This window comes from Maniola hyperantus, chromosome 26 (assembly GCF_902806685.2).
Source record: "Maniola hyperantus chromosome 26, iAphHyp1.2, whole genome shotgun sequence".
NCBI lineage: Eukaryota > Metazoa > Arthropoda > Insecta > Lepidoptera > Nymphalidae > Maniola > Maniola hyperantus.
This window is the reverse complement of record NC_048561.1, coordinates 4034281-4048957: the sequence shown is the minus strand read 5'-3', so window position 1 is coordinate 4048957 and position 14677 is coordinate 4034281. Positions and strand designations below refer to the sequence as shown.

General features: G+C 36.6%; 2 protein-coding genes across 2 annotated transcripts in view; one reads left to right on the top strand and one right to left on the bottom strand.

Annotated features, from left to right (window-relative positions):
* eRF1 (eukaryotic release factor 1) overlaps positions 1-5106 on the top strand; it is a 59185-nt gene extending 54079 nt beyond the window's left edge. Inside the window, exon 9 of the mRNA XM_034982363.2 lies at positions 643-5106. Within this exon, the coding sequence (XP_034838254.1) occupies positions 643-728 (86 nt within the window). The 3' untranslated portion in view covers positions 729-5106. The remainder of the gene's footprint in view (positions 1-642) is intronic.
* Positions 1-14677, bottom strand: part of LOC117994453 (E3 SUMO-protein ligase ZBED1-like) — a 318547-nt gene that overhangs the window by 47399 nt on the left and 256471 nt on the right. The window lies entirely within an intron of this gene.

Below are 14677 nucleotides of genomic sequence, written 5' to 3'. Positions count from 1 at the left end.
AGTATACACAGGTATAGTGCAAGCATTTGGTTTTCATTTGTTTTTAAATGAGCTTTTCTAAGTGTAATTTTAATTTTTTTTGTTTACTATTGTTTGTTTTTGTCATCTTTTTCTTCATATTACTGTCAGAGCGGTCGTGGTCATCATTCCATGCCAGAGTTTGGTCTTTCTAGTACATTATTTTTTTATTATTTTTGACTTGTGTTTTATTTATGTATAGTAGATTAGAGGTTTTTCTTTATTCACAAATATTATAGTCATATTATAAGATCATACTTTCAGACAAATACTGATACTTCTACGCTGCGTGACCTGGGGCACCTACCGCTTAAAGTGATAATGTTTCAATATTGTTTTGACATTTTCATACAAGTTTTGTATGCAAATGTCAAAACAATATTAAAACATTACTACTTTAAGCGATGGTAGTAGGGCCCCTGAACTTACCCCTACTATAAGTTAGGCCGTGAGTTTTAGACCCATTACGTACGCACAGAGTAAAACTTACAGGTGTAATCACGGCCTTATATAACATTTCCATATTTAACCACTGCAATGACGTTTGATTTAACAGCAATAATATGTTGTACAATTTTTTATTTTAATGTAAACTTAAAAATTAACTGTAATTAATTCTCTCAGGTCTCCTCCGCTACAAGGTGGACTTCCAATCGATGCAGCTAGACGATGAAGAGATCGACAATCTGTACGATATCGATGACTACTAAACGTACGGCGAACCCATCGAGCCGTCATCGTCAGCTACTGGTCCGGACTACAAGTTTGGCGCAACCTTCCATTTTTATAGTCTACCCGCAAAAAATTGCAAAGTATGTAAATAAAAAAAATTACAGAGTTTCTAGGTAGAGATGCGCCAAATGGCTGAGGTGCTCGTAACATTTTGTTAATTCTTTTAAAAAAAATAACCCCAACTTAACCTTAGCTTCCCCCCCACTGTTTCAACAGTGCATGTTAAAAAATCTGCTCAGAAGCTCTACATTGCGAAGCAAAGTTGGCCCCGCTAAGTCCCGGGCAGTGTTAACTTTGTCCGTAACTTAAATAACTTTTTCAAAAAATATTCGGTATTTTATATCACGAGTAAACATTTCTCTGAGTAAAACACGCAGTCGTCCGATTCGAGTCCGTGAAAATACGGATATAACAAACTCTGACCGAACTCGGATATTGCTTACGCACTATCGTTTTCACTGGACATGTCTACGTCATTTGATTCCGGGGCACATCCGAAATATTCTCACGGATGACGGAAATCGGATGTAGTGCGTAAGCTACCATACAAATAGTTCTAAAACTATATCGGAACGTATTTTCACGGACTCAGATCAGATGAGTGCGTAAACACCCTCAAGTTGTATTGCAAATTATATTTTTTTAAACCCTTGAAGTGAGTAACAATATTTGAATGAATAAAAGTGAATATTTTGAAACTCGAAATTTTGTACATATTAAGCTTAGGGTTGACAACGTTTATGAAGAAATCTAAATAAATTTGGGGCCACCTAAGTACTATATTCAATGAACTGCATTGCATATATCACAAGTACTTGCAATGCTATACGAATTTTGATATAACTGTATGCAATTGTAATGTGTATGTATGTTTGTGTGAACGGATGTTTAAAAAAAATGTGTGATGATGGTAAACGACAAGTCAAAATTTAAATAAATCACGAAAAATAATTTCTACTGGTTCTCCCATACAATAGTTATATAACATCTTTGAATACCCTATCGCGCACGACGCTCTGACCGCTATTTTTTTACATTATAATACTTATATTACATTTTGTTACGTTTTGGTAAATAGTTACTCCCTTCCAAGACAGACTTGGGTATCAATAGCACACCTTATATTATAACATAGTAATATTATAACTTATAGGGATATTTTGTTTAAAAATGTTATATAAGACTTTTATGTGAGAACACTAATAGTCTTCTTTTAGTTCTAATTATGAATCCATATCATCCATATCCAAAAAATTCTGTACTCACAAAAATCGGCAAGCTGACCAGCGCTAATACGACAAATGTACGTTAAGTGACCCTGTACACATTCGCCAGGCGATTCGACCCAATGTGTACATGGCGCTTAACTATTATTGCGATTGACCCGGCTCATGTTACAAGAGTAATAAAAAAAACCTGTATTATGAAATAAAAGTTTGTGCCTTTTTATGCCTTAATTATAATACTGATTTGAGATAAGAACAACCAATAAAATATTAATTTGTGCATAACAAATTAAAATGGTCGTTTAGGGAACATTGGAATACTACGTATCACTATATCAATATAATTAGTTAATTTTATCCGAACCCTCGCATAATAGTCCAACAGATAGTGGCATATTTGGAGGATGTACTTGATAAAAGTTAAAATATAATTATATATCATATCATATTGTCTGGCTTCGCTCGGGTGAGCTTTTCTATTGTAAAGAAGGAATTCGAAAATTTCTGTTGTACATAATTAGTTGAATTTGTTGGACATAATTCCTAGTGAAATGTTTTTATTGTTGGTGAGTGGTGACACATTCAAATCCACAGACTAACGTGGATTGCTTTGTTTTAAACGTTCTAGAGAAGATTTTTAATAATCAGGGTTACCCCTAAATCTGATTAAACGAAATTTCTTATTTACAGTAGTTAAAACTGCCAAATACGAGTCAATGATTTCAGTATCGACGGCAAATGATACGAAAAATGATCTTGATTTTTTTAACACTCGAGCAGCGATGGCCCCTTTTTAACATAATATTGTTTTATAAAAAAAATGTGTGTAAGTCTAGAAGTTTCTTGAGATTTTAAGTTGTTGTTTGAAGTTGATTTTCAGAAATTCTACCCGAGCGAAGTTGGAGCGTAAATATAGGTAACTAGCAAGCTTCGAAAATGTGCCAAAATTACTTAAATGTGATAAAAAAAACAGTTTAAGTACATCCCTTAAATTTCTACCAGCTCTGCGGCTAGTAGTGCCTTAAAAAGCTGAAAATAGCTTTAATAGTGAGGGAAGGGTTTTAACATGTAATTTATAACGTCCTTAATTATAATAAAATAAAATTAATAGTTATGTCTAATATGTTGAGAAAGTTTCATTTTACTGAGAACTAGTGGATTATTCGTTCAAAGCGCTTATACATGGTGTTAGATAAATTTTGTAGATGTATCAAAAGATTCGGTAGTAACAGAATGTTTTGCCTAGTCTAGTAATTAATGAAATGAATATGTAAAACACAAAATGTTTCTACTTATGCTTACTTTGAAACCATCTTACTTACGTGCCCCAAAGCGGTTTCATTAGTAAGGCAATAATGCGAAGATGTTAATTATTTGTTTTTAATGGGTTTTTAAGCGTGGTAGCACACGCCGGGTATCCGCTAGTAATTAATTAAATACTCTAAGGTCGTAGGTGCCGTACGTTTTTACCGCTATATTTTATAGCGAAACATCGAAATATTTTATATCGCCATCAAAATATTGATGTATCTATACATCGATATTTATTCAACATTCTATCTAGTCTAAATGTATTGCTATCCCTTTCATAATGCTCCCTGCGGAAAAGGATAGCTCTAGATTTAGTATAGAGATTTTTGTACACCAGAATTACCAACAATATCTCATTTATATATCAACTTTGGACTGCATAAACGCTTTGAACTAATCGTCCATCAGATCTCGAACTAAATCCTGTGGATAGTTATTAAACGTTAATAGTTGTAATGTACAAGAGCGTGGGAGATGAAAAATAATAAATCCGATATCGGATTTATACGAAGCTATAAGATCACTGTTATGTATTTAACATGTGTAAATTGTTTAAATATGCCAATTATATATTATTATTTTTACGGTTATACGTTTTTCAAGGCTTGGACACACGCAACATGTGATCGTAATATTTGAAACACTGCATTCAAAGAAAAATTTCGTCAGTTTTTGTCACAACTCTGTTTATTTTCCGGAAAAAACTGGCAACACAGGAAATGTCAATTTGGTTCGGTTAATTAAAAATTTAGCTAAATATTGCGTTGTTTCCTACCCTAACAGCGATCACGTACTCATCCGATCCGAATCCGTAAAATACGGATATAAAAATATCTACGACATATGTCATATACCATACAAATAGTTCGTAAAACAGAAAGGAACGTATTTTCACGGACTCGGATCGGATGAGTGCGTGATCGCTCATGAAGGCGTTAACATACTTATAAAAAATCACGGTAGCCACGTATTGAATCAAATCAAATAATACTAAATAGGTATATTATGTTACTTGAAACACTACCCTAGGTGCGTATAATAAGTATGTTTTCGTCCTTATAATGTTACTTATACATTGGGCCATGTCTTATTGTATCGTGCGTCCAAATTATGTATTATGTAACAAATTCATAATCAGGTGCATTGTTATATAACAATAATATTACACAGGCTGTAACCAGAACACTGGCAAAAACGAAGACAGGTGATAGTACTGATGATTACTGATATGATAGCATTAAAAAAAACCCGCGACTAAATAAATAAATAAATCCTATTATATTGTAAAAGTTTACGATGTATTGCAAACATCTGACTGACGTCAAAGGTTATGTATGTATATAAATGTTATACAGAACCATAATTTTATTGTGGGCAAGCTTGTTATATAACAATATAGTCGTGTTATGTTACAAAGTTTTATGACATTTTACTTACTCTGGACTCATATTAAGGTCTAAACGCATTTGTGCTGCGCTGCGCGACGCGACGCAGTGCGGCAAATTTAGTTGATATGAGTTTATATGGAGCAAGGCGCACTCGAACGACGCGGCAGACAACCACGCGCCGCGCCGCGTCGCGTAGTTGCAGCAGCGCAGCACAATGCGTTTGGACCTTTAAACTTAAAAAGCTGATTATCTAAAAAAAATGTTTTAAAAAGATTAGACAAGGTTCCATAAATGTATACTGTATTGTATTTTTAAATAGCAATTATTGTATTTTCGCCGTTATTATTTGTTTATAGTATGTATCTAGTTAATGGGCTGAGTTTTAAAATATTTCCTATTATTATCTGTATTATATTATCGGTTGAAGGCTGGTTTTTGTGTTTTATTTATCTACCATACTTACTCTTATGCACACTAAGGCTGAGATCTATAGAGCGCACTCTGACTTTGCTCAGACTTAAGGCGAGTCACCGAGGCGGGCAGCGCGGCTTTGAAGTAAACCGCTTGGCAAAGTTCAAATTCTGTGTTTCAAACGTTAAATTTGGATTTAATAAATTATAGAAGTCCTGTTGAAAACCAAAATTTAGCAGGTTCTCTGTAGTACTTAAAGACAAATATTTCCATATAAAAATTATTTGCCAAGTCAGAAATTTTAGTATTAAATAATTCGTTTTAGACTTTTATTTCGGCTTATTTCAAGATTTTATTTGATCGAGTGAAGTACTTCCTATTGTGTATCAAAGTAGCACATTCTTTAGACAATGTCTTTAGGTATATTGTATATTTTTAGCAAGGCCATTATTTAATAGTAAATACCTAAAACATTGATCTAGCAAACCAGTTTTTCCCGCTTAGCCTCGGTGACTCGCCTTAAGATTGAGTTAAAACGAGACAGTTTCATATGAGAGATATAGCTCTGTCCCGTTTTAACTCTGTCTTAAGTCTAAGTAAAGTCAGTGGTCAGAGTGCGCTCCATAGATCTCACCCTAATATTGGTACAGTTCTTTGTAATTCACGAAAGCGAGTGAACTTTACTTATGGTTACGTCATAAACATGGATATTGCGTAAGTGTGCGTGCATGTCGGACCAATCAGTCGCGAGCAAGTGCTCGCAAACGCACACATTTACTTTACCTTACTTATAATACGACTTAAACACAAGCATGAGCCACTCGCCTTCGTGACATACAAGAACTATACCTACTGATTACTCAATACTGGTTCTGATCGCAACTAAATTTTTGAGTGTTCGCATATTTTCCTTAGAGCAGTTTCAGACTAACGTTTTATACGCGCGTGTTCCGTGCTTTTGATAGTTTTATTAATTGTAGCACAAAACAGCTGCCTTTTTCCAAATTCTTATAATTTTATTAAAATCAGTCAGGGTTTAAAATGTGGCCACTTCTAAAATGGTACGGATAACCTAAAACGGCAACACTACAGCTGTCAGTCAAAGTTGACGTTGACACACATACCGCGAACGCTCCGCGAGAACGCGTGACACGCAAAAACCGAGCCTCTAACGGCTATCGCCGACAAAATCGGATTATAGACGCGAAATAGAGCATCAACCCTGAATCCTTACCAGCACATCTTGGGGGCCCCCGTCATCGGAGCGCGTTCCCGGATCCGGTAAGTGACTGCATTTCACAAACCCTGATCGTCCACTAGCTTTTATTCTTAACAGCGCGTATGAGCTCGTTTTTGGAAGCGCGTATAGGCGCGCCTTTTTGCACACGCTCAACTCGTACGAGCGTTGACGGCTGACGCGCTTCTAAGCTCGTATAAGCGCGAGGCGCGAGAGACACCCCCCTGCAACACCACCGGTTCGAGCGAACACGCCGAAATATGCCTGTATACGCGAGTCCGGTTTTTTGAAGCGCGCGTGTAAGCGCGTATGCTGAAACGACCGTATACGCGCAAAAAAATACACCTAGTCTGAAACCGCCCTTACCAATTTAATAATTTCATTTAGAACTCAAATGTCGCGACTAGGTGCCAGTCGTGAGGCCATTGTTTATAGAATAGCTCTAAAATATACTCTAAATTTAGTTTTAAAAAAAACCGGCCAAGTGCGAGTCAGGCTCGCGCAATGAGGGTTCCGTACTACAGTCGTATTTTTCGTCATTTTGCACGATAATTCAAAAACTATGATGCATAATAAAAATAAATAAAAATCTGTTTTAGAATGCACAGGTGAAGAACTTTCATATGATACCCCACTTGATATAGTCACTCACTTCGAAAATTGAAAATACTAATTATTAGTTCATGACCACAATTTAATTTTTTTGTGTGATCTAACCCTAAATTCACGGTTTTCAGATTTTTCCCCAAATGTCAGCTATAAGATCTACCTACCTGCCAAATTTCATGATTCTAGGTCAACGGGAAGTACCCTGTAGGTTTCTTGACAGACAGACAACAAAGTGATCCTATAAGGGTTCCGTTTTTCCATTTGAGGTACGGAACCCTAAAAAGAGGAAAACATTAAAAATTATAGCGTTAGTGTTATGGGGCTAGAATTCATTATTAAAGAGAATAATTTTAAAAAAAAGGAGGCGAGTCACCTGATGTTAAGTGATTAGTATTACCATCGTCAGCCGTACGGTTGCCAGCCTTTCAGGAATTTGTTGGTATAACCTTGAATAACCCCATGTTGTAATCTAGTGGGAACACCGCCGATGGGAGTTGATTCCAGTTTGCATGTGCGTGGAAAGAAGAATCTGGCACTACGGATGGTCGAAGTGCCCCAGACATCCAAGTGGTAAGGCTGAAATCGCTTACGATGGCGCGCGGTGCGGTTGTAGAAAAAGGAGGGTGGAATGAGGTCAAAAAGCCTTGCCTAGAAGATGCCTATTCACTCTTTACTTTTAAGCTATTTAGGTTTAAATACGTGGCAGGATACATCGACGCTGGAAGAGCATTCCACACCTTAGCGGTTCGTGTCTGAAGCGTTGAGCAAAAACGAATCAAAAACTTCCAAAAAATTAAAATTCTGTGTAAATTGGTATTCAGTTTTATAGTTCTACGGATTCCACGTGTATTGACCTCTCTCGCTAAATCAAATCCAGTTTCAATCTAGGTAAAACTAACGATTAATTCGATACATTAAATTAAGTTTATTCTTAACTAGCTGATTCCTGCGACTTCGTCCGCGTGGATTTACGTTTTTTAAAATCCCGCGGGAACTCTTGGATTTTTCGGGATTGTTGTCGTTGCTTGGTACCTACAATATGAATTCACTATGAACACTTCCTGAATCTTGATAACTCAGGCGGGCAGTTACCCTGCAGCATCAGGATTAAGGAGTTGAATCCAGAATTTTTTATGTGACCACGACGTAAACTTTTTTTGTAGATTTAAAAAAAAAATTGCAAATCGGTCCAGAAACCTCGAAAAAATCGATGTAGAAAAAAGAACCACCTCCTTTTTGACAGTCGGTTAAAAACCGATGACCTTGAAATATTTACGGAACAATCTTTAAAATATCCCCTTTCTAACAAAAAAAGAATGAATGAAATCGGACTACGCGTTAATGAATTACAACTCAGTATACATTTTAACTTTCGTCCCCTCTCCTACGGGAACCATACTGAATTTCGGGATAAAAAGTATCCTATATTCTTCCTCATAGTATGACCTCAAATCGTACCAAGTTTATTGGAATCCATTCAGTAGTTTCAGCGTGATGCGCGGCCGTGATACAGACAGACAGACAGTGAATGTATGATTTAGGTAAGTACTAGGTTTTTCTCACGACATCGTCGCTTGGCGCAGATTTTTAATTCCTGTTGGGAATCGTAAGAATGCTTTTATTTCTAGAATAAACAGGAGGTATCAATTATCATAAGAATCGAGCCTCGCCGTCGATCCCGGTTATGATCACTAAGATCTTATTGTAAGGTACGTACGCGTCAAGTTGAAATGACAATCGGGGAGGTAACGCCCCGCCTCATACCCCGATTGCCATCTCGACCTGTCGCGGACTATACCTTCTTATAAAATTATAGACAGCTAGATGATACCCGCGACTTTGTCCGCGTGGATTTAGGTTTAGTATAAAAGATTAGTATCTTCTAAATATATAAAAGGAAAAGGTGACTGACTGACTGATCAACGCACAGCTCAAACTACTGGACGGATCGGGCTCAAATTTCACATGTTCATGGGCGACGGTAATCACTTAACATCAGGTGACCCGCCTGCTCGTTTGCTCGCTATCTCTATTTTTTTTAATGCAGGTAGCTATTATGACGTCAGCATCCGCTAGGAAAGGATTTTTGAAAATTCAACCTCTTAGTCGAACGAAGTCGCGAGCATAAGCTAGTATTTTATAAATCAGACCAACGTACGAGAAAGATACAAATGGTAGGAAATAAGGAGAAATGGAGTACCTATAGACAATTCATACCTACATATTTAGGAAATTACATCTACACTAATAATATTATAAAGAGGAAAACTTTGTTTGTTTGTTTGTTTGTTTGTTTGTTTGTTTGTTTGTTTGTTTGTTTGTTTGTACTGAATAGGCTCAAAAACTACTGGACCGATTTTAAAAATTCTTTCACCATTCGAAAGCTAGATTATCCACGAGTAACATAGGCTATATTTTATTTTGGAAAAAAATAGGGTTCCGTAAGATATTTGGGTTTTTCGGACACAAGGTGTAAAAAATCAACCAGAAAAGTTACTTATTTTGCGTACGCTGCCTAAACTATAAAAGATAGAACCATAAAATGTTCTAATTAATTGTAGATCTTATAAATATCTACAAAAAAGTCCGCGACACACTATACCCATCTATGTCGAGTGAGGCACAGCAACCATTTTTTTATTTAAAAATCTTGAATTTTTTTGGACTACATTTAAACGCGTTTATTTTACTCATGCTATTAATCCTTATCAAAATAAATGATTTCATCACTAAGAACAGTTTATGGAGATAATATTTGGTCTTTGAATGATTAAAATTGGACGTTTGGTTTTGAAGTTATGGCGAAATTAAAATATTACGATTTCTGCTGCACGGCCCGTTGTCTACACTAATATTATAAAGAGGAAAACTTTGTTTGTTTGTTTGTTTGTTTGTTTGTTTGTACTGAATAGGCTCAAAAACTACTGGACCGATTTTAAAAATTCTTTCACCATTCGAAAGCTACATTATCCACGAGTAACATAGGCTATATTTTATTTTGGAAAAAAATAGGGTTCCGTAAGATATTTGGGTTTTTCGGACACAAGGTGTAAAAAATCAACCAGAAAAGTTACTTATTTTGCGTACGCTGCCTAAACTATAAAAGATAGAACCATAAAATGTTCTAATTAATTGTAGATCTTATAAATATCTACAAAAAAGTCCGCGACACACTATACCCATCTATGTCGAGTGAGGCACAGCAACCATTTTTTTATTTAAAAATCTTAAATTTTTTTTGGACTACATTTAAACGCGTTTATTTTACTCATGCTATTAATCCTTATCAAAATAAATGATTTCATCACTAAGAACAGTTTATGGAGATAATATTTGGTCTTTGAATGATTAAAATTGGACGTTTGGTTTTGAAGTTATGGCGAAATTAATATTATATAAAGAGGTAATGTCGTTAAGTTTGTTTGTAGGGGGTAATCTTTGGAACTACTGAACCGATTTTAAGAATTCTTTCACCAGTAGAAAGCTACATTATTCCTGAGTGACATAGGCTATACGGGATCTTTAAAAACCTAAATATACGCGGGCGAAGCCGCGGGGACCAGCTATATTATATAAAGAGGTAATGTCGTTAAGTTTGTTTGTAGGGGGTAACCTTTAGAACTACTGAACCGATTTTAAAAATTCTTTCACCAGTAGAAAGCTACATTATTCCTGAGTGACATAGGCTATACGGGATCTTTAAAAACCTAAATCTACGCGGGCGAAGCCGCGGGGATCAGCTAGTTATTAATAAAGACATTTTTCAAACAATCAAACAAACAAACAAACATAGTACATAGGTAGAGCCAATTAGTTACTTCATATCTACCTACCTACTTTACATGATTAGGTAACTAAAGGTTTTTGAGTAGGTAGGTACCTAGAAAACAAACAATACAAAATCAGTTACAAAAAGGCTCGGCCCTGAAACGAAAAAAATCCTAAAACTACTTTCAAATCTAAACGTTTGCGTCATGCATTTTTTCTATGACCTTTTGGGTTTTTTGCCACATCACGATTCTCGATACGGAAAATTTTTGACACCTCATTCTTATTTTGGCTCTGACTTGGCTTATCTACTTACCTATAGTAAGTAGGTACCTAAGTACCTATGTATTTATGTAATGATATTTTGAGTTGATAATTTTGCTTCCTGGTCAGAATACCCGTTTACGTGGACTTTGTTTTTCCATTTTGTCTTTTTAAGATTCCATATAAGTTTTTTTTTAATAGATATAGCGAGCAAACGAGCAGGCGGGTCACCTGATGTTAAGTGATTACCGCCGCCCATGAACATTTGCAGCACCAGAGGAGCCGCCGATGCGTTGCCGGCCTTTTAGGAATTTGTTGGTCCTCCCCTTGAATAACCCCATGTTATAATCTAGTGGGAACACCGCCGAAGTTAGCCCTTGACTGCAATCTCACCTGATGGTAAGTGACGATGCAGTCTAAGGTAAGAGCGAGCTAATCCTGGAAGGAGTATGGCAGTTTTTATTAAACCCATACCTTTGGTTTCTACACGGCATCGTACCGGAACGCTAAATTGCTTGGCGGCACGGCCTCGCCGGTAGGGTGGTAACTAGCCACGGCCGAGGCCTCCCACCATACAACCAACAAATATTATAATGAAATACATGGAACCCTTATGACTCCCGCTCACTACAGAGCACGGGTCTCCTCTCAGAATGAGAATAGTTTTGGCCATAGTCTACCACGCTGGCCAAGTGCGGATCGACAAACTTCACACACCTTTGAGAACATTAAATAGGTATATAGAACTCGAGAATATTATATATAGAAGTCTCAGGTGTGCAGGATACCTCACGATGTTTTCCTTCACCACTAAAGCAAGTGATATTTAATTACTTGAAACGCACATATCTCCGAAAAGTTAGAGGTGCGTGCCCGGAATCGAACCCCCGACCTCCGATTAGAAGGAAGACGTCCTAACCACTAGGCTATCTCAGCTTAGTAGATGTAGTATTAAGTAATATCTAGAAGATTAGCCATGAAAACTCCTGAATCGTAAATGCACCACCTGAAAACTAGCCGAATATACGTACTAGAGTTTCAAGGAACCATTGAAAAGAGCAACCGCCGAGTTTCTTGCTGGTTCTTCTCGGTAGGAACGGCATTCCGAACCAGTGGTAAATTAAACTACTTAACGATTCAAAAGAACTTGTAATAAGTCTACTTGAATAAAATAAATTCTATTCTATTCTATTCCTTTATACAAACTTACAGCAGTTATAACATAGGTAGCTTTATGAAATCCCCACCACCTTACACAGATACAGTACGCGGCCGAAAGTAATGTACATCGACCTTTAGAATGAGATAGCAAATTTGTAGAGCGCTGTCCCTGTCGTTGAGACCGACAAAACGTCGTATTGGTATGCGTGACAGAGACAACGCTCTACAAAGCCGAAATGTCATTCTAAAGTTTACCAAGCGCAGCTATAATGCACTTAGGGTACAATATAACAACGCCTTCCGCATCCTAATGAAGCACCCGCGTTTCTGCAGTGCTAAAGCTATGTTTGCTGCTGCAAGAGTCCCTGACTTCTTCGCCATACTCTGAGCAAGGACGGCATCCTTCTGGAAAAGACTGACACACAGTACAAACGCTATCTTGTGTGCTGTCGTAGAGGATTTTAGTAATCCTTTTACAAAACATTGGTCCAACTTGCATTTAGTTTTTTAAATTATTAGCTCCATTTTTTTTTTTTACATTTATATTCTATTCTATTCAATTCTAATATTAATTTAATCCGCTTCATACTGTGTATATTGTTATGGGTTGTATTTTCATTGCCTGAAATAAAAATTATTTATTTATTTATTATTTTATTTATTAAAGGCCGATGTACATTACTTTTGGCAGCGTACTGTACTTAAATTTTTACGCAAATAAAATGTTTCATCGAATTTTGTATTTAATACTTTTCTGACGTAATATTGAGCCGAATACGTTCATCGTAACTTGACGCGTGAGAATATATTGGCACCATTGCTTTGTTTGCTTTATTCCTTAGAACTTAGGGCTTATTATTGTGTGATTTGCAATGGTGCCAACATATTCTCACGCGTCAAGTTTTTTTTATTTTTTTATTAGGTAGGAGGAAATCCTCATGGATGCCTTCACATGAGGTATTTTCAGCGACCTACGGACTAAAACCTCCTCCCTTTGCTGGCCTCTCGTCAAGTTACGATGAACGAACTATACCTAGTTACTAGAGTTTCAACGAACCATTATACAGGGCGACAAGGCTCTCTTGGCACTTGAATGACATTGACAGGGGGCGCTGTTGGAGAACAAAGGCTTAGACTATTCAAACAAGAACAAAGGGGACACTTGACGGCAACGTTAGTTCCGGTTTTTGCCACGCGCCTAGATAGCCTTGTCGCACTGTACAAACTTACAGTTTTTACGTAGGTAGCTTTTTAAAATCTCCACCATCTCTTATACCAATACATTTTTTACGCAAATAAAATGTTTCTTGGTATTTTGTATAATACTTTTCTGACGTAAGATTGAGCCTTTAGAAAGCCGAATTTCAATGCTATTTTTAAACAAAATGGTCGCTAATTTATAAATCATTTACGTACTTATTTAATCATTGTAAAAAATTAATATTCTTATATCAGAATTGTAAAGTATTTTTTTTTGTATTTTCTTCGAAATAGGACACTAACGGCGATAACGACTGCACTTCCGTATTCCGAGTCCTATCCGTCATCCGTGCAGTGGCGGAGTTGCCCTAAGGCCCAGTAGGCCTGAGCCTAGGGCCTTTTTTTAGTAACATAAAAAATCGCGCCCGCTTCGCTCGCGCTTGTATTAATCATTGGATTGTATTTTACTGACAAATCAAAAGGTAAATTTTTAATCCCCCCACCCCCCCCCCCCCCCCCAATCCTGGGGCCTAGGGTGGCCAAGACTGCAAATCCGCCACTGCATCCGTGAGAATACCAGCGATTACCTACGACATATTATGTCATAAGCTCCTATACAAAACAAAAACCAGCCAAGTGCATGGCGGGCCACGCGCAGTGTAGGGTTCCGTAGTCAAAAGTTTGCTGGGTCAGCAAGTATAACAATAAATCAATCTAAACTAAATGAAACGAATAGGATAACGATTAATCACAATACAATAAAACTATTACTATTACTTACACAATCGAAAATTAGGTATGTACCTACATGATAAAAGAGCGTGCGCGCATAATATTGTATTTCAAACCTTGAAAAGAACAACCGACGAGTTTCTTGTTGGTTCTTCTCGGTAGGAAAGGCATTCCGAACCAGTGGTAGATGCGATTTGACGATTCAAAAGTAGGTGGGTACTTGTAAAAGTTTGATTGAATAAAAAATGATTTTATTTTGATTTTATTTAATGGATTAATGTTATCAAGTTATCAATATTACGGAACACACACCCTTTCTCTTGCATGCGGCTTTAGGCGTGGGAAATGACCTTAATTTTGAAAAGACAACTCGTTTGAAGGGTTTCAGTTCTCAATCGAGATGTAAATGTATTTTTATGAATAAAGTTATTGCTTCAGTATTTCTGCTTTTGTAGTTTTATTTTTATACTAAATTCAAATTTCAAGGATGAAAATAAGTATAAGGAAATCGTTTTATAGGTATGTACCAAAAATAGCCTTAATAGCTACGTAATGGAGAGAGAGCCAGCGCGTGCCAGACCTTCGTTATTTTATAAAAGCTGAAAGTATCTCTACCTATT